The sequence below is a fragment of the Meleagris gallopavo genome, chromosome 19 (assembly GCF_905368555.1).
Source record: "Meleagris gallopavo chromosome 19, MGAL_WU_HG_1.1, whole genome shotgun sequence".
In the NCBI taxonomy this organism is placed as follows: domain Eukaryota; kingdom Metazoa; phylum Chordata; class Aves; order Galliformes; family Phasianidae; genus Meleagris; species Meleagris gallopavo.
Genome location: NC_139422.1, coordinates 9,011,835 through 9,032,398, shown reverse-complemented (window position 1 = coordinate 9,032,398; position 20,564 = coordinate 9,011,835). Strand labels below are relative to the sequence as shown.

Sequence of the window (20,564 nt, the reverse complement as noted above, 5' to 3'; positions counted from 1 at the left end):
ATTAGACGTAACTGTAGCCATTATGAAGTAGTTTCCATAAGTGGTTTTATTATTGGTTAGATTTTACAAATTCTGGTATTCAAACAGACTTTGACTTTAAACTTCTAAAACAACAAAGCAACCAATGAAAGACTTAGGACTATTCAAAGTAACAAACTCTTAGCATTTTTGCCCTGGTCATAAATATACAGAGAGAAAAAGAGAGAAGTGGACATGGAATTCAAAGTATGTAGATAAAACAGTGTATAAGGCACATGGCAGTCTTTGAAAATACAGAAGCTTTAGCCAACTTAAATTAATTGCTGTTTCCCTTGCTCAGTCCACAAAACTGTACAGTTACACAAATGTTGTGTTGCAATAGATCTTCCAAGTTATTCTTCAGTCCATACTCTGTAACACCAGAACACTAATTTCCTTCTGTTTTCTTAGGAGAGATCCTAATGGTGGTTAGTCAGTTGCTCAAAGCCTCTATTAAAATACACTTGGAATTTCAACTAAGGATAATTTCTTTCTTAAAGAAATTATTAAGAGTCATCAGAAAAGATTTGTAAGAGTTGTCTGTGAAGGACTTCGGGATTCATGAACCTCAAGACTTCCGGGCACTGACGTCAAGACAGATGTCACAGTAGGCATAGTAGGATTAGTCAAGTCCGTTAAGGTAGTGGGAGTGCTGGATGGACTCATGGAGGCATTGGATATTTCTGATGCAGGACCTGATGGGGTTCCTGCTTGGAGTGTTGAATCTGAAGTCTTATCCACCCCTGTGTTTTCTTGACGTAAGAGGTTCCGTCTGAATTTGGCTCGAGCATTTTGAAACCAAACCTGAAATAGTTTAATATAACAGGGTAGCATTTAAAGAGCTGCAGTGTTTAGAAAAGCAAAAGCAAACTCACAAATTCATCAAAGCTTGAATGGGGGAAGATGCTTTTATGGTAACATGTAAGAAAAGTAGCCCCAGTCACGAAAAGTGTCCTCTGGATGCCTATGAAGCCTTCCTCTTTCCCTCTCCTGCAGTTCTCTGTGTAATCAGTCTGCTTGGGACAGAAACGGGTGGAGGAGGGAGGAGGGGAGTCATGCTAAGGCTGCATGTGAAGATGCCCATAGGTTTGGGGGCCCCTGCAAATGCTCAACTTCTCTCACTCCCAGAAGTACTTCTCAGGATGAGACAGAAATCAGGCATCTGATGAATACAAACTAATGGGTTTGAGCACCTCACATCTCAAGTCTGCCTCCCACGGCACGCAGCAGGGACCCGGCCTGCAGTGCCCTGCCTGCCCGCGCTCCAGGAGCTCTCCTGGGAGCATTCTCATGCCTCAGCCTCAGCAGGGCTCTCATTTTTTCTGCCTCTCTTTCTTACTCTTCTTTCTCAAATGCTTCAGCTCCTATGCCACGCTCATTTTAAATTTTTCCATCCTGGGATAATGATTGAAAAAGTATCTTGAGTGGTATTAAACACTCACATTACATTAAAAAAATGTGATTTCAGAATAGGTGATATCCATATACAGCAAAATTGTTTCCAAGATTTCTACTTCCTGCATTATTTATTATCTAACTATATGTAAAGGACAAAAATAGGACTTCAGCTTTTTCAGTTAAATTGCAGCGTTTAGGTCAAAGTTAATAATGCTCTCCGTGCAGAATTTGTTTAAAGATATAATACTTTTCTGACCTATTTGAAAATAGATATAATAAAATTTATTTCTGAAACTCACACAAAATCTAGGAACAGAATATTATGTGGATTAAATTTGAGAATGTCATTAAATACTCCATATTCAACTTGTTGATGCCATCCAATTCTACTGCTGCAACTAGCCCGAAATTTCACAGTGCTTGTTTATCAGGAGGCCTTCTGTCACTGCCACCTTCTTTATAATTGACTCAGTGCTGATCCCACTGTTCTCACATTGACCTATTTAAGGAATAAGATCGAATCTTTCAATTCCAGGTGTAATTAAATTCATCATCTCCGTGTCTGTCAAAGAAAGGAACTGAGAGAGTCAAAGTACCTGCTCAGCCTTATTCCATCAGATTTCTCCCCCGTGGTTTATACAGGAAAAATAAGTGTGCAGAGCTCACAAGGCTGTGATGTGGTCACAACATCCTACACAGAAACTCTGACTTCTAACTCTGACCAGCCCAGCTCCTGCTGCAAGATCTGCTTTAAGCTAGACTGCTAGCAGAGGAGTGGTACACAACAAAGTTGCAGTCCTGTGAAGTCTCCTCTTTCTCCTCTCATCTCACCAGCTGCAGCTAGAATTGATGAAGACGTCTCAGACCACTTTTCCTCTGACTGGTTTGTTTCTCATCTGCGGATGGTCAGCCCCAAGTTTCCCCTATTTCGCACTCCTGCTTTTTCTCAGGAAAGCCGTCACCCCCAGCCAAGGGTCTGTAAGTGCACACACTCTCTTGCACTCTCTCCCACCTGTGCCACAAGGAAATGATTCTCAGGCACTGATTCTAGTGGTGGTCATGAGAGCTGCATTCATAACTTACACCTCCACAGGTCCTTGTTTCTGAAAGTTTAGTATTTCAAAGCAGTTTATGACGGTGCTCCCTTTGTTAAAACACTTAGAGAATAAATACTGGTTTTACATACATCAAGAAAACAAAACCTTCTCCTAGATCAGCACTGGCAAAAATATAATTTTTTTAAGCAGTCCGTTATAGCAGTGATGCTATTAAAGGCCAGTGATGCGGTATGAAAACAATAAATGCAGTACTTTTGCCTGAAACATTCTCAGCCAGCACATTCCTCTCACATGGCTGCTCATTCAGAGCCCTGCAAGAAGGAGAAGTGGAAGAGCCACTGCACGGCTCTGAGCCAACCTCCTGTGCAGGGTGTGCAGGTGAACCAAATTACTTTGCTCTGGTCATTCAAGCTGTAAAGTCTCAATCACCAATGAGTAGGAATGGTAAAAATCCGCAGTTTTATCACTTTGGGGATTGTTTTGCCTTTCAATAAGAGATCATTTATATTTGTCCCACAAATGAATTTATTTGGTTTGATTTTTTTAAAATACCCTTTTCAAAAAGGATCACGTGTATGACGTTTAAAATCACTAGTCCAGTTGTGCACACACATAGCTCTGCAAAATTTTACATTTGTGTTTATTGAAAATATACCTGTTTGCATATGTAAAAGTCTCAAATATGAGTAAAATTTCCATTCCTACTCACAGACAATTTTCTTGTGTAAAGTATGTGAAACTGCAGAAGAGCATTTTGTTCAGTCCGGCTGCTCCTTAACTTTGGCAGGGCAAAAAACTCTATGGTATTATTTCTGATTCTGATTTGAAATGTAGGAAGAAAATGAGCAAGATTGTTGATGCTTCTGTATTCCCCTCTATCTTCCACTAAACCTGAGCCTCTCAACCACTAATGCTGCTTTCAGGAGCTGTGTATGGGAGATGGTTCATCCTCTCTTTAATAGTGTTAGCTCACATCAGGCATAGAAAATATTTCATATTCTTGCAAGCATTATAAAAAAAATAGATCATATGACCCTTTCTCCTTCTTCCTCACTGAGTTATTGTCAAGGTTTTTCAGCTAATGACTACAGAGCTCTCTAAATTTGTCTAACAATAAATATTTGTATTATTACTGAAAAGGCATCTAAATATTTCTCAGCTGAAATTCTGAAAATGCTGTGTTATATTACAGAAATGAATAACAAAATAACTATTGTAACAGTGATATTCCAGTATGCAGTTAAGATACAGAAGTATTTAGCAAAGGCTTCACATTGAAAAGCAGTGAAAGAATTGGAACCATTGTCTTCTGAGCTGTAGGAATGCAGTCCTGATTCTCTGCTGCTCTGCACTGTTACTCAGAGCTGTGCAAAGCAGCGTGTAGGAGCTGCCAAGGCAGGACTGCTGCCCCGTGCAGAATGGCAGCAGTGCTGCACCTGGAACAGCATTACATTGAAGTAAAAAAAATAATAATCCAAATATACGTAACTGAAAGAATTGTTCCAGAAGAACTTAACTCACATCAATTACACAATTAGGAATCTGGCCTTCTGAAAAAATAAACAAAATCATTGAGAAGTACGTAGTGTTTTTCTGTCCAACTGTATCATTATAGGGCTGAGCTATTTCAAATCAAAGGGGAAAAATATGGATTAAAAACTCCCAGTGAAAAATAAAAGCAGCTGTGAGATCCATTGATGCTCCTACACTCTGGTGAGCAGAGCTGAATGCCTGTTGCTGGGCACTCAGCAGCTAGGCAGAGTGGTGCTGCAGTTAAAATGTTATGCTAGTGCTTCAGAGATCTGCACAGCTCTCTTTGTCTCCATTCTCCAATTGTAAAATGGGAATAAAATATTATCTCCATAAGAAAGGAAAGTATTGATAACAAATATGCTAAGTGTTGTAAGGAATTCTGATACTGTCATGAATGAAGCCAAGTAATCGTCTGAGATAACTTAATTTTGTAATGTCTCCATTGTTGCAATTGTTATATGCTGGTTGTAGAAATAAAAATGTAAAGGATGTGCCAGCACATAGCAAACTGTTCAGTCACTGCACACACATTCTGGCTGTTCTGTCCCTATTATTGAGTGCATAGTTGAAAGAGAACTGTAGGATATTATAGGAACAAAGTCTCAGTAAGTTGTCTGCAGTATGCTGACCTCAAGCAAACCTTCACCACAGAGGAGTGCAGGAAACTCATGCATGATTGAGAAAATTTTCGTACTTGTCGAGTACTGGAAAGTTTGCAAAGTGCAAATGTGTGCAGTAGCCTTTGGGAGGTCTTCATAGCAACATTATTGGAGAGTGATTCCAAAGGATAAGCAGTGTACAAGACACCACTGAAAAACAGTGGTTCATGTTCCTCAACTGCTTCTGCCACGGGTAATTGTATTGCAGACTGGGTAGAGAGGAGGAGGTACACATTGCTACGGCCAGCAAATCCTATGTTCTTACGTCTACCTACTTCCACCTTCACTTTCTGAACTCACAAAAATAAAGATCAATTCCAAATGAGAAACATTTATGCTGTTTACTTGGCTTACCATTAACTGGTCACTTTAATTACAAATGATAGCTCACAGCAATGGGCTTGTGCTCCCTAGCTGCAGTTGCATTAAATTGCAAACATGAGGCTAAATGAGAGTTGAGATAAATCAAATAGGGAGTAGAAGTATAAATAGGCTTACTGTAATTCTAATGTGGTTACTTTAGGAAAATAGTCTGCATTACAGGGCCATTGAAGGAAACGTCATTCTTGAAGCAGTATGTTACATTTCCCTGCCATTCTGCTTCTGGATTTGGCTAGCTGATGACTGATTGTATACAAGGCAAGACAGAAGTCAGGTCTTCCAAGTCTGATATTACAGATCATTAAGAAGATGGACAAACTCCGTTCTGATTTACAGATAAACCACCTTCATTACATGTTATATGGTACTGCCTTTACATTAAGGGCTCTACATCCATTTCCTAAAATATTAGGAACTCTGCTATGTGTGTTTAGAAATCCCACTGGTTTCAGAACAAGAGAATTTGTTTTTCACCTCATCTGCTACCTTATGCTTTCTATTAAAATACATTCTTTAATGATATATGAAGTCATTATCCTTCATCTGCTGAACTGAAATCTGAACATACAGAAAATAAAAGAGCTTACAGATACACCTAGAAACAACACAGGGAAAACTGAGAGCAGTGAGAGAATTTCTCACTGCTGGAATGCGTGCGCATACATTTGGGAGTCCATGCGCCTCTAACATGTAAGACAGACTAATACAAATGATGCTTGTTTAGATCAATAGTGTCAGTGAATTACTTTGTGTTCAATAAATGACACAGATAGAATGCCAACCTTTCTGGCACAGAAGAATTAACAAGTGACACTATCTCAGTAACCAACATCATGAAGAGTTTTCCCCAGCAAGGAGCAACCTTGAAACTCGTACAGGTAAGCTTCAGTGTTTGAAAAATTACCTCCACAGCCTCACAAGACCGTATTATTTGCTCTCAACGGTTAAAAATAAACCAACTGGGCACAAACATTCCAAAATATTTTTTTATAAATATTTTTTAAATGGCCCAGATTATTTTTCAAACACAAACACCAGCAGAGTATAAAATAGAGAATGCTCCCAGCAGACAGGAAAACTCAAGCGATACAAGACAAGGTGTCACTCTGAGACATTTTCTTGAAGTGCCTCCAACAGATCATCCTCTGTGTGCAGTCCTCACCACCAACTATTACCTTGCAACTCTCTTCATCTAAAGGCACCCAGAGATAAAGGAGTATGTAACTGTGGAAGTAAAAGAAGTGAAACACTAATTATCAAAACCATGAAAAAAAAGTTAGTGAAATTGTAAGGGATTGGCACCAAAAAGAAAAAAAAAAAAAAAAAAAAAGCACACCTTAAATCAGGAAGTTGTCATGTATTTAATATGGAAACAGAAGCAATCAAGAAACTGAAACAGAGACCTAATGGAGACATGGAGTTCAGTTTCGCAGATGAGGAAATGTAAATAAGGAGGATGGGACGGATAAAATGTCTTAGAAAACAGTTGGAAGGACAGACCTATGAGGTGAAATAAAAGGAGAGATGGAAGTCAGATGGTGGTGGAGGTTGAGGAAAGAAAACAGAAAGATGACCAAGACAGAGGTGTTTTCCAGACACAGAAGTGATTTCTTCACACACTATGTGAAATTTCTAAGGTAATTCAGGTGTGAATACACTGTAACAGACAGCAGATACTACTGAAGTGTGCAAACTGATGATGAAATGAAGAAGTTTCAAAATAATGATAGCTAAATGCTGAAAATCCTTTCCTGCACATGCGTGGATAAAGGAGAGCCGCTATAAGAGACACTGCGCCAAGTGCCAGGATGTGCACCAGTAATGAAGGAGGAATCCGTTCCACCACCGCAAATCAGCTTCATAAAAACAAACAAAATCCAGTTCTGGAGGATCTAGCCAGGAAAATGAATTACACACTGTCTTTTATTAGCAGTTTTTATTAGGAAGCCTACAATCCTTTAGGTATTAACTCTGGAAGACCCACAATATCTCCAGTAAGGTCAGTTTTTTCTATATTTTTGTCTACTGCCCTCCATTTGGCTGTGAGCGTGCAAGAGCTATCCACAGTGCTTCCCCAGGAGTCCATCTCTGAGCTCTAGCTTTCTCTACAAGGCCCCCAGTCTTTATTTTCCTATTATTAAGATCAATTTAAGGATTTCAGTTCTGGATCCTGGAGCATCACAGCTCCAATATGCCTAAATTTATCTCCAGTCACAGTTATTGAATAAGTGCCCATTAAAATTAACTTATTGAATAGAACTATAAATTAAAATGGAACTGAGCCAACTGATATTCTTGCCTTTCCTTCCCATAATAACTCAAACAGAACACGTACCCTCCTACTTGGAAAAGTACTTTCAAAACAGTCTTCTTTCATTCTAAGCTCTACACTATGACTAAACAAAATGTATCTTTGTGAAATTAAATATGTCCTCTTGCATTTTGACAGAAAAGAGATCTTCCCTGTCCAGATAAAATAGATCCAAATGCCAGATTACTTTCTTATAAAGACAACTGCTCACATTAATTTCTAAATTAAAACCTATTTACATTAACTGAAATAATTTACTTTTTCTTGCAGCAGATCAGAAGTCGAACCATGCACCAGAATTAACTAACTTCAGGAAAACAAGCAGACCCCATACCTTCACCACTGCCATTAAAAATTAGAACGTAAGGGATCTGCTTTTGGGAAGCTGAAATTAAACAACTTTTCTCGTACTTTGTAGAATTAAACTGAATTCTCCCAGAAGGTATGAATGACTATGAAAAACTCGAGGATAAGCAAAATCCACAGCATTCCAAACATAAATTCGATATTTTATTTACTTTTCAAGACAAAAGACTGCTCTTCTTACCTGAAGAACTCTTTTGGTCAGGCCAGTTTTCTGAGCTAGCTGTTTCAAGTCCTTGGCATCAGGATTGTGGTTAATAGCAAAGTATGACTTCATTGTCCGCAACTGGTGGTGTTTGAATGATGTCCTCATACGCTTTGTTTTCTGATTGCTGGGGTATTGCTGGTCTCTATCCAGGTGGTCACCATCGTTTTCATTGCAGCTTAAAGCTTAAGGCAACAAGAGGAAAAGGCGTGGAAATCTATTGCTCCGTGACCAACATTGTTTGCAGTTCATCTGAGTGCAGCAATTAAAATAACATACCATGGCATGTATTGTACTGGTACAAACCCTACTTGCCTTCCCCTCCATTTCTGCATCTTCTATGTTTCCCTTACAATAACCAGTCTGCAAGGACCCTCACCTGCCTCTTTATGGCTTTTAAAATGTCAAGTCTGTTTCCTTTTTTCTTTCCTCCATCTCCACACAGCCTTTCCTCCACTTTCTGTTTGTAGGACAGTAGCTGTCCTCAACTCTGTAAAGTGTTTTAATGTACTTTGTATCACTATAAATTGCATTGTAATGTACAAAGAAAGCTGCACAATAGAGTCCACTTAAACCTCGATGGAACAGACCAGTTAAAATTATAATTATTTCCTCCATCAAACTAAACCCTGTAGAGTACAAGAGAGACCATTAAATGAAACACTATAAAAGAAATAAAGTTTGTAGGTACCAGACAGCAAATTATAATTTGACTAGCTCGAGAAGTAAAGCTGTTAATACAATATATCAGCAGCTCACCAAATTTAAAATTAAAAAAAAAAAAGTTTTTTATTATTAATATTTCCCTCTTTAAGTATTTGAAAGTAATAGCTTGAATGATCGATTCTATTAAAATCTTTTGAATCACTGAATGGGAATGACTGATACATTTGCATAAATTAAAGTCTGCAAGAGACCTCTGTGACCAAGGAACACTGCAGTAATTATCCAATTGTATTACATGTTGAATGCCAAGCAAAACAGCCTCACGGAAGGCTCAATCTTGATTTATATGTGCATGCAGCAAGCCATAGAAAAACTCTGGAAAAAAAAAACACTAAGCACCAAGCTTAGATTCACTAAAAAAATCATGGATCTATCTAAAAATTAGCTCTGACAAGCTGTCATTAATTTACTTTTTCTGCACCAATATCTGCAACTCCTTTTTAATTCCCTGTAAGTTTTATTTTAAAAGTAATGACAACTCACTAATGTCTGTTCTGTGTTGCATGCAAAAAAACCTGTTCACAGACACATTTCAAAATGTGAATTATTGGTGAAACTCTTAAGCAGATAAACAGGGTTTTTTCAGTTATCCACTACAGCTCGTTCGCTACAACTGAGTACATCTCATGGACAGGCATATACTTGTAGTCTGACTTAACTTCATACTATTTATCAGTTTTTCAGCCCTGCTGAATACCTACGATTTCTGAAAGGTGTGCATTTTTAAAAACCTATATTAAATGTGTGTACTTATAAGAAAAACACACAAAGAGATACAACGGAGAGCAGTTCAGCAGCATGTACTGTAGCTGCTTTGTGAACTTCAGCTTTTCAAAAACTTTTTACAAGCTATGGTGCAGTACAGACGAGGCCTGCGAGAGCTCAGTGCTACAACATCTCTGTGCTTCTGTACTGCTACAATTAATAAAAAAAAAAAGACAAAAATTGTGCTGTACTTGTAAATGTGTGTGTGCATACATCTGTATAAACCCTTCGCACTTATCTTCCTGATGCCAAATTCCTAGTTATAAGAAGCATTTCTGCTTCTTGTCGTGTATGGAAGGACTGGAGCACCTGAACTTGGAAGGTGTAAGACACAAAAGGAGATTGTAAAATCATAGTATCCATGGAGCTGGACAGGGTGCAGCAAGATCTGTCTTTCGGTTGAAGAACTGAGATCCAAGGTGCAAAGCTGCAGCGATCCCACCAGTCCCAGACTCCTTCACAGCTAAGTTCTTCCTCTGAAGAATACAGTGAAGAATAACTGAAACTACATTGCTTATAGCAAATGGTATTATGGAAATGTAGAACAACATGGTATTAGGTTTTAAACATACAGAATTTCATATATTAGGAATAGAAAAGATCTCTGTGTTCTCTTAAACGCTTCCAAATTCCAGAAATAACAAGGCCAAGAGCTAGGAGAAAATGCACCCAAATATCTATCTGGAGGACTGAGATCTGTTGATATGCAACAAAACAAATGCTATGGCTGCTAGTAGTTGGATTTTAACCTCTTCTGTAGAGAATGAGATACAGTCAGGACCCAAGAAAATAGACTTGATTCTAAATGCTCCCAGAGGGGAATGAGGGTATCAGCTTTTCATCAAGCCTTTACTTGATAATGAGCAATTTGCTCTATGAATTTCTCATAATTCTTAATAAAAATAATACTAAAATAGCAGTAAATATGCACCACTCTTGTCCTTTGCTGGGAAGAAAGTCACAAAGCAGATTTTGAAGTGCGTGAGAGTGTCAGCTGCTCCTCACCAGGCACCACCCAGCTTGACATTAGCACCAATCTCACACGTGGTTGTGGTACTTGGCACCATCTCCAAAATGCTGTTTTATTAGATCTGATCTGATCTACATCTCTTGCATCAACATGCCATGTCTATGGGCATTGCAGGGGTGGAGGTACAGAAGCACATGGAGGTTTGCGGAGTGGAGTTTCTGCAGAGGATGCCACGATGTCAGACACCACACAGGCTCCTCCTGCAGCCCGCTGCTTTTCAGGCACGTGCTCCCTGTTCCTTCGTGGCATCCCTGTGTGTCTCCCAAAGGAACTGCTCAACCACCCATGCTTACAATTCCCATTCAATTGCAGTACCTAGGACTCATGCTGGGAATTTCAGAAATACAACTGGCAAAATTCAGGTCAAACTGAAGAGTTTTAAATTAACCATTTCATTTCTGCTTTGTGATAAAACAAATTCTGAAGCGGTGCCAAGTGCCTTTTAGATCCCAGACCATTTATTTCTAGGGCCTTTCTGCCCCACAACCCCCAACAGTCCCACACCAGACCATCGCCCTCCCATCCCCTGGCTGCTCTCAGCTTACAGCCTCACCACAGCATTGTGACACAGATGTCCTTTTGGCCACAGAAAATGAAGTCCACTGAGAGCATCACTAGAATTTGGGTCCTGCTCTCTAAGTTTGATACTGGTGATCAAAATATCCTCTACAGAATAAAGTGCACAACTGTCCCTAAAACCAACAACGTGAGAACAAAGAGGGATGCGCTGTTCTCCTTACAGTAAATACTATTTGAAGAAGAAAACTCAGGACACTGCTTCACACTCCGATCAGCAGACTGTGTGTGTTGGGAGTCAGAGCGAAGCACGTGCTTTGCTAGCAGGTAGATAAGTTATGGAACGTGAAGAAGATGGGAAAGAGGAATTTCCTTGGGAAGAACTTCTCTTCTTAGTCCTTTGTTTGACACGTCAAGTTACCCAAAAAGAAAGCAAACGAATCCTGATGCTGACAGAATGATGAAACAAGAGGCACGTTAGGAGCACGCATCAGCTCGCCATTCTCATGGCTCTGGAACATGCACCCCTTTCCTTCTGCAAGAGACCTCTGCCTGGAGACAGAACTTGGGTTAAGAAGATGGGGCAGGGCCGCGGCCCCATTTGTTGCTGGGTAGGAGCGCTCAAAGGACTCGGTGGAGAAACGGCGGGGTTGGAAGCAGCCGTTCTCCCCACTGGCAGGAGGGGACACTCAGTCACCGGAGCCCTCATCACAACCGGGATTACAATTTAACTCGGCTCCCGTAAGGAAGCCGCAGTGCGCGGAGCCGCGAGAAGCACCGGGCGGGGCCGCAGAGCGAGGGGCACGGAAAGGCGGCCCCGCCACGGCACCCCGAGGGCGGCCCGGCCCCGCGGCGCCTCTAGGGGGAGAGAGCGGCCCGGACCGGGGCGGACAAAGGGCGGGAGCCGGCCGGGCCGGGCGCTGCGGGAGGAGCCGGCCGCGGAGGCTTTTCCCCTCAATTAAGCCAATTGAATGGCGCTGAATGCCCGGTGCGAGCGCGCCGTCGGTCCCCGCGCTCCGCGATTAACCCGGCCGGCCGCGGATCCGCACTGCCCGCCGGGCCCGGAGCGGGCGGAGGCTGCACGGGGAGCCCACGGGACGGCGCCCGGCACACGGCGGAGCCCCCGGCAGCCCCGGGCCGGCGGTGCCCCCCGGAGAGCGGCTGCTTGCGCCCGGGGTGACCCGTCGGAGCGCGAGGGGAAGAAAAGGAGGAGGGAAAGGACGGAACTCTCATTTTTTCTTAGGAAACTGCTGTGAAACGTCCCCTATTTTAGCTGTGGCTTCTGTTTGCTCGTTCTGCAATTGTACCCGCGGGAACGCTTATTTTGAGCTTTCTGTCCCGGGGGACGTGAGGAGAGAAAAGAGAAACTAGCTCGGCGAAACGCTCCGGGCTTTTCCGAATTCTGTCGAGAGAAAACTTTCCGCAAAGGCGCCTGCAGGGCAGCAGTCCGCAGAGCCCCGCGCTGCCACACGGAGCGGCTCGGCCCGCAGTGCCCCGCAACGCCCCGCAACGCCCTGCAGCACGCAGCTAGCGATGGAAGGAAATATTTCTCGACACCTTTGCTGTTTGCACAGATCACGAGTGTTTTATCAGCTCGTGCCGCCCCCAGCCTCTATGTCTATCATGTTAAGGGATATTTTACTGTCTTCATATTAAAGACAGACCAGATAGATATGAATAAAATATAGCAAGCTGTGGGAGGTTTGGGGCCTAATTCACAAAGGGAGCGTTCAGAATTCTTTACAGGTGCGTCTGTGTTCAGCAAGTTTTCAGCCATTGATTTACTGACATAAAACAACAACAACAACAACAACAAAAAACCAAAAAACCAAAAAACTAAAAAACATCAAAATCCGACCCAACAAGTGAAAAAAGGAATGATGATCACAGAACACACTTTGGGGGGGGGGGGGAGAAAGGGAGGGAGGAGAGGGAAATAAAAAAAAAAAAACACGAAACCTTTTGAAGTTTCGGCATCCTTCTAAGCTATTTTCCACTTGTCAGGCTCCATCCACATCCAGAACTCATCGTCCCCGTGCAAACAGCGTTTCGTTTAAGTAGAAAAAAAAAGAGGCAGCGAGCCAGACCAATTCACGTTGCAGATGAATGTTTGCTGCTATTTACGAAATAATTCCCATCTCAACTCCGGCTGTATTTACGGGTCCCCCTTTTCCCACCACCTCTGGGTGTAGATTTATTTACACAAAGTATTCTACACAAATTACCAGCAACAAACACTCTCGAAGGACAATATTGTTCGTTCCTAGTACAATTCTCAGAAGGGAAGGAGAAGGTCCATTAAAGATAACTCGAGAGAAACCATCACGCACTTTTCAACGGGCTCCTTTAGAAGACACAAAATAGAAGGCTTTGCAATCATTTCCTGCTTTGTGAAATTTTAAACCAACAGAACACCCGCTCTGATTTCCAAGCTCAATGGCACTTATTACCATATAAATTAATTGATTATTGGTTTAGTAAGCAGTTAAGTAGATAAATAGCTTCAGCAGAGAAACTGAAGATTCCTCGAAGACCTGTTAAGCTTCAGTTCAGTTCAGTTTGGGGTCTAACCCAAAATTAGAAAAGCAAAACGGGAGGGCAATTATTTTTGAACGATTTGTTAAGGTACATTTAAGGACGGTTCCTGCGGGAGGTCAGAGTGCGGCAGGGCTTTCTCAGGCTGCTCCCAGCCGGGACAGATGCCGCCGGTTCGGTTACAGGTCCTTTGAAACTGAACATCTGCCCTGCACAGGGAGACAGCGGAACGGCAATTACAGTCGAATCCCTCCGAAAAGGAAACATTTCTAAACGGGCAGGACGCACATTTTCTGAACGTTTGAAAGCTCGCAGTTGCACACACCTTTCACCACTGGGACACCTACGGATTTTTGAACGGATTTCCAGATTATTCAGCTATCGTTCAAATGCACGATAGGTGGCAATTTTGTTCCTGAGGCGTACTTGGCGCTCGGAGACGCTCCTTTTCTCCTTGCCATTTTCAGCACAAACCGTCGGCTCTGGCTCCCCGTTCCCCACACGTTCTCCCTCCCTGCCCGCTGCCCGGCCCGGATGCGCCCCCCCTTCCCCCCATCTGGCGCCACCTCGGGGAGGCAAAACGCGACGGAAGGACGGGAGCCCTACGGGACGAATCTGAGCCCCGCAGATGGAAAAGAAAACGCGCTCGAAACAACGGGAAACATCGCAAACAATACGGAAGTGGCACAACGAAACGGGCGCAGGAGTTTCATCCCCGGGGCCTAACGGGACAGCTTATGGGTGCTCAGGTCTGAAAGAAACCCCACCTCCGCCTTGAGTTCGAACCGCACCGAGCTCTAAGCGTTTTCTACCGTCCAAGAACTTTTCCCTTTTGCACACAAGGAGCAGCGCCGGCGATCGCGGCCGTTCTGGCGAGGGAAGGAGGGAGGCAGGAGACTGCCCGAATTCCTTTACCTACAGAATTACAGTGCTGTTATGGTGGGGAGGTTAAACGAGGAAGGACATCAGAAAGTTGGCAGTTGAGCGCATAGAGCCTGAGACACGGAGTTCCTGCGCAGTCCACAGGTTTGTGACTGTCGCCGGGTTTGCCCACTTTCTTCTTACTGCTGCTCTCAGTTAAGAGGAAGGGGCTGAGACTCGGAGCAGAGAACGGAGATGCTGTGAGTTTCCTGACTCCTCTGAATCACCTCTGATGCACACAAATCCAGCCGTGCCTGGCACCGCAGGAGCAGACTCGAGGCTGCGGCAGCACCTGCTTCCTGCAGCCCCTGCAGGCTTCGCGGGCACCGCAGCCCAACCTGCCGGGAAACAGCCGCCCCTGTGCCTCCTCTCTCTCTCCTTTTCCTTCCAAAACTCCGAGGCGCAAGAGCTCGGGAGAAGGACAGAATCATTCACTCATCAGCAGCCTTTGAGGTTGTAGCTACTAAAGAAAATTCACAGCTCTCTGAAGTGCTAACTTACAATCTCTGGTTTCCAGATTTTATTTCAGGCTACAGCCCCCCTTTCTCCCCCTCCTTAACCAGATGACCTTGCTTCAAAACATTTTATTTCCAGCTGAAGTGAAAAATGCTAACATATTAGCTTCTGTAATTGCAGTTTGACAGCACTTGATCTCAATAATTATGCTGCAGCTAAACTATTATTAACGGTTTAAGCTAAAATAAACGGAAATCCCCCTTGGAAGTGAACAGAAACAAACCGTTTGAATTGTTGTTGGGGGAAGATGGGGTCTCTTACCTGCATTGTAGGCTGCCAGATCTGCCCCAGGCCCTGGGCTCTTCCTTTTCCTGGGTCTCCCCTTCTGGACAGTCCCCACGCCGTTATAATAAGGCAGTCCCAAAGTATTGGCAGAGCCTGCACCCAACGCTGGGCCCTTCCCAGCGGCTACATCCGAGTGATTGAAATGCACCTGGTACTCCCCCTGGATGAGAGTCTCGAAATGGAGGCGGCAATACACCAGATTGTCCTTCATGCCGAAGTGGTCGCCGGTGGTCAGCATCTTGTTGCAAGTGGTGCAAGTGAAGCAATTTAAGTGATATACCAAATCCCTGGCCCTCATGACCATTTCGGAGGCAGAAATCCCCAGGTGACATCTCGCACATCTCTGCACCGAAAATCTCCTGCAAAACAGAACGGCCAGAGGAGGCGGTGAGAGGCGCATCCCGCTTTTCGTCGGGTCTGCTCGGGAGAAGGCAGAAGAAGAGGGGCCGCGGGCCGGAGCCGCACAGAGCCGGCACCGCACAGAGCCGCCAGCGGCCTCGGGGCCGCTTACCACCGGCATCGCGGCGGCCGGGCGCCAGGGAGAGCTGCCCCCCGCCCCGCGAACCGTCCCGGCGGCGGGCCCGCAACCGGCCGGGCGGACAGCGCGCCTCGAGTCCTCGGCCCCGCGCGGAGACACGCGTGAGGACGGCGAGCCCTCCCGGTACGGCTCTGCTCCCCGCCCCGCGCGCAGCCAGGGAGAGCCGCGTCCCTTCCCGCGCCATCTCGCCCCGCCGGCGCTTCGGGAGCTGCCCGCCCCCGGGGCCCCGCGCCCTCCGACCCTCGCGCAGCCCCCAGGACCGGACGTGAGAAGTCCGAGCGGGTGCTCCCGCGCCGGGACGGGCTGTACCTGTAGTAATCCTCCTTGCAGTAAATGCTGCCGTCCTTGCTGAAGCAGGTGAGCTCGGACTCCAGGTTGAGTTTACATTCACAGCACTTCAGGCAGCGCATGTGCCACTGTTTGTCCACAGCCAGGAGGTAATAACGGTCGGAGATTTTCCCCCCGCAGCCGGCGCACAGGGCAGCCCGGTCACTGCTGATGGAAGGCATGGTCTGCTGGGGGAAAACAATTTCGGACCGTTAGCGAGAGGGCGAAGCTCGGGCGCTGCTGCGCTCCCCGCCCCTGCACGGCCGCGTGTCCCCCGCTGCAGCGCAGCGCGCGCCGTGGGGCTCCGTCCGGTCCGGCCCCGCGGCTCCCCGGGGGCAGACACTGCCCGGCCCGGCGGGAGGGGGAAACGCAGCAAGAAGGAACCTGGGAGGCGTCCGGATGAGACCTAGGACTTCTTTCTTTCTCTCTCTCTTTTTTTTTTTTTGGTTCCTTTTATGAATTTGCCAATCCCAGGAACGAGAAAAGATGCTCCTCACCAGCCAGGTGCAACAATTAGAACAGGGAAAATCGCAGACAGTTCATTTTAAATTTGATTATTATGGATACACGGAGAGTATCAGCATAGTTAATACTCCGTGAGTGCGTATATGTGGAGCGTGTCCGCGTGTGTATTTTCCTAGCAATAAAACTCCAAGTGAATTACGATCAAACCCCCAGCAGCCACAGTGGCACAGACGCAGCTCCCTGCAAGCTGCTTCCAAACAAACGCACCCAAAGCTGCCGTGACCCAAAGCACCGGAGGGATCGGTAAATAAAACTGTGAAGAAGACGAGCGTTACTAAATCTGAGGTGCAGAACGTTTTATCGGGAAAACGAAATAGAGAGAAATAAAGCGGGAAGAAACAACAGAGTGCTTTAGATTATGCTGGGATAAACTTGGAAGCAATAAAACTAAATGTAACCCCTATATAATTTAATAGTTCAGTGTCAAATCGCAATCCAATCGAAACCCCCTGGAAAAAAAAAGAAAAAAAGAAAGAAAGAAAAACAAATACATGCATATTCTGTCAACTCCTACCAAGAGGGAAAAAAAAAAAAAAAAAAGGAAAGAAAAAAATATCGGAAACCGCTTACGTGCTCTCATGTGTTTCGCCCCGCACCCTAACACAGAGTTGGAGACGAGAGGTGCAGAGCAGAGCAGTATTTACGGCAGGTCTGGCAATGCACTGCTGGCCACTTCATTCTAAACTTACTGTTATCATGGCACTCAGCTCAAAACCACCCTGCAGACTTGTCCTTGTGCAAGACAACTCCAAATACTTTTTTCCCCCCAAACACGCAGTTTGTTTTGATTCGGGAAGGGGGGGGGGGGTGGAAATCTGTTTGTTTACTTTTACCTCCTCTAGAGCCTGAAGTCCCTGCGCAAAGCAAGAAGAGAAAATGCAGCTAACAGGAGACCCAAATGAAACGGAGCTTTTTGTCCAGCACATGCGAGACCGACTGCATCCACCCAGCAATTCCAGAGATCACAAAACCCCATCACTGTGAGCACCACTGTTTGCAGTACAGCATTTCCACTATCAGAAGTGCATGTAAACACAACGACGGCACTACGATAGCCACGAGTCCACTGATGCCTAATTTCTTTAAGGCATGAACTGAACTCTGACTGGGGATTGTTTTACACAAGAAGTAGTTTCTTATAAATCAACTTCAAATGAAACACAACTTTTCTGCTTTGCTTATCTGGTAACAAAAATATTCTGATGCCCAGAATTGGTATTTAAGAATCCAGTTCTATCCCACTATTCATTACATCCACATGTGAATACAAATAAATTATATCAATAGATAAAAATATCACGCCACAATATTTATTCCAGTGAAGAATACTTGATATTGTTTAATTATATGCAGAAATATTAACTTAAAAAAACAACAACAACAACAAAAACCCCAAACCGTTCACATGAGAAATCATGCTATTGTACAAAGGCTGCTCTAGCCCATATTTCGGGATTAAATAATCTCACTGTCACTTTTAGGTACATTTCTACATAACATTTAGAAGTAACACATTAATCAAGTCTTAAAAGCCATGATCGGACACCCTCCTTGCACATCACCTTACAGGACAGAGTTAATAAAATATGGAATAATTTCACTCCAGAATTTTTTCTTAAAAAAAAAAAAAAGTATACGATAAATACTGACTCAGATAAATTAATATTCTTATAAAATTTCTTCCACTTTGCTGCTTAATTCTGGCTCGAAGGATGCATCCTTTTATCATCTAAAAGCACTGCCCACCAGCAGATATAAGATAAGATGTGGTAAAGTTACAAAGATTTGCATCCATTTCCCTGAAACTCGTCTTCCAGATCCGTTCACCAAGTTCATAAATCCAGTGCTCATGGATCTTCCTACTACGAGAAATTATGATTTAAAGATGGTTGAAGTTTGGGGATTTTGTTTTGCTTATTTGTTTGTTTGCTTTTGTTTGGGTTTTTCTTTTCTATGCTATAATGTCTACTTTAGTGTAGATACCTCACCTGAAAAACAACACCGAATTGGATTCTCTGGTATTTATTTCCATTCTGCAGATAAAAATTTTGCTGTGCCCAAACGTTATCTGTACAAAAGCATACTTTGCCTCTCCCTAAAAACTTTTGAAGGCCGGACTGGCTGGGGGAAGGGAAGGCGTGCTTGGACGCTACCAAAAGGCTGCTCCAGCTTTCTGTTTCTTGCAAGAGCAGCACCGTTTGTTCCACCCAAGCGTTACTATTACTATGCATGTTATTAATAATTAACAGTTTCATGCCTTTCCCCGTGGTTTTACACAATCTTTTGGAGTGCCTTCATGCTTAAATTTCTTCCGATTTAGTATTTTGCATACGTTTCCCCCCGATCTGTTATTTTAAAGGAAAAGCTGTATTTTTGAAGGGTTCGTTACGTTTAGGGAGTTGAACGACTCTCCCATTCCTTTGCCTCCTACCGTTTCGGTCTCTCCCCTGTCTATAGCCGAGCTGATGGCCGGTGCTTCGCTTTTGGTTCTCCGATCCATCTCGTCGATGACCCCGTGCATCTCCGAGCCGGACAGGCTGTGGAAAAGCATCGCTGAGGAAGACGAGGAGGAGGCCCCGAGTTGCTGCTGCCACTGACAGTTGTCGGGGTCCCTGCAGGAGCCCAGAACTTGCATTAAGCGGAGCCCTCCCCCATGCATCTAGCACGGCCGCCCCGTCTTTCCTCGGACTCCGGGCTCTCCACGCGGCGGAGATCTCCGGAGCGGGGCGCAGGCTCTGATCCGAGGTTTCAAGGGGACGGGGTGCAAAGCAGGCGAGCGGAGGGGACGAGGGAGAGGGGCCGAGCGGCGCTGCGCGCTCCGGGACGCCGAGCTAGGCTGCTGCGCGGCCCCGGCGCATCCCTCCGGGAGGCTTCTTCAGCGCAGGGCTCATCGCCCCAGGTGCAGTCCCAGGCTTTACGCTCTGGCCCAGCTGGCAGGAGGCTGGGCAGGCTTACGATCGGGAGGAATTAATAAATAAGATAAATATATATTAAAAAAAAATATACCATCTTCGGTGAGAAATAAAAAGAGTAACGACCAGCCCCTACATCGTACTGTGCGAAATTTAGAAAGCGAGGGAGAGGGAGCGGCAGACGGAGAGCAGGCTGATGCTGCAAGGAGGATGGGGCGGGTGCCCACCGTACGCACTCACAGTCCAGAGGGCTGGCAGCGGCAGCAGCTCAGGGGCAAAGTTTGCTCCTTCCCCCGCTCCTCCCCCAGCCTGCTGGAGCTCATTGGGAAAAGAAAAAGCCAAGGGGAAGGAGGAAGAGTTGGATGGGCACCAGATGGGACGGGCACTCGGCGGCCCCCCTCTCTCCTTAAAGCGGCGCGGCCCGCGGGCCCAGGAGGCTGCTGGCGGGGCACTGCTGGCGGGGGGCGGCCGCGCCGCACCGCGGGGGAGCACAGCAGAAGCACAGCAGAACAGAAGCGGCGGCGGTAGCAGAAGCGGCGGCGATGGCAGCGGAGCCGGAGCCGCCGCCCGCCGCGGTGCCTGCGAGCGGCGCGTCTGCAGCTCGGGCGCCGCGCGAGGCTCCGCGCCTTTTCTACAGCCCCTCTGACATCATGTCCTGCCCCGCCGCCATTGGCTGCCGCCGCGCCCGGGCCCGCCGGCATGTGCTCGGGGCTGGGAGGCGCGCGGGGGCCGCGGCCCTCCTCGGCCCTCTTCGGCCTTCCTCGGCCCCGCCGCCCCAGTCCCGGCCGCTCCGCTCCCCGGCCCTGCGTGCACGGCGATTCGCGTCCCGCGTCGGCGGCGCTCTGGGGGCTGCGGAGGTCGTTAGCCCTCCGAGTCGGAGGCACCGAAGCCACTGACAGCACGCCGAGCGCCTCCAACGAGGCCCTTCCCGAACAACATCCGCCGTGAGAACGTTGCCGGCCGTGCCGCCCTTGGCCGCGAAGCCTTCTTCTGGAGGCAGCTTCTGCGCCTCCGCCCGAACCGGTTGCGGGAGCGGGGGGCC

The 20,564-nt window shown here is 45.7% G+C and overlaps 1 protein-coding gene across 1 annotated transcript; it reads right to left on the bottom strand.

Annotated features, from left to right (window-relative positions):
* Nucleotides 1–28: 28 nt before the first annotated feature.
* Nucleotides 29–19,963, bottom strand: LHX2 (LIM homeobox 2). Its single transcript, XM_085239441.1, has 5 exons — nucleotides 19,042–19,963; nucleotides 16,068–16,273; nucleotides 15,197–15,579; nucleotides 7,906–8,111; nucleotides 29–822 (listed from the first exon to the last, which is right to left on the bottom strand). The coding sequence occupies exons 1-5, from the start codon at nucleotides 19,267–19,269 to the stop codon at nucleotides 535–537; spliced, it is 1,311 nt and encodes a 436-aa protein (XP_085095567.1). The 5' UTR covers nucleotides 19,270–19,963; the 3' UTR covers nucleotides 29–534.
* Between the last annotated feature and the right edge of the window lie 601 nt (nucleotides 19,964–20,564).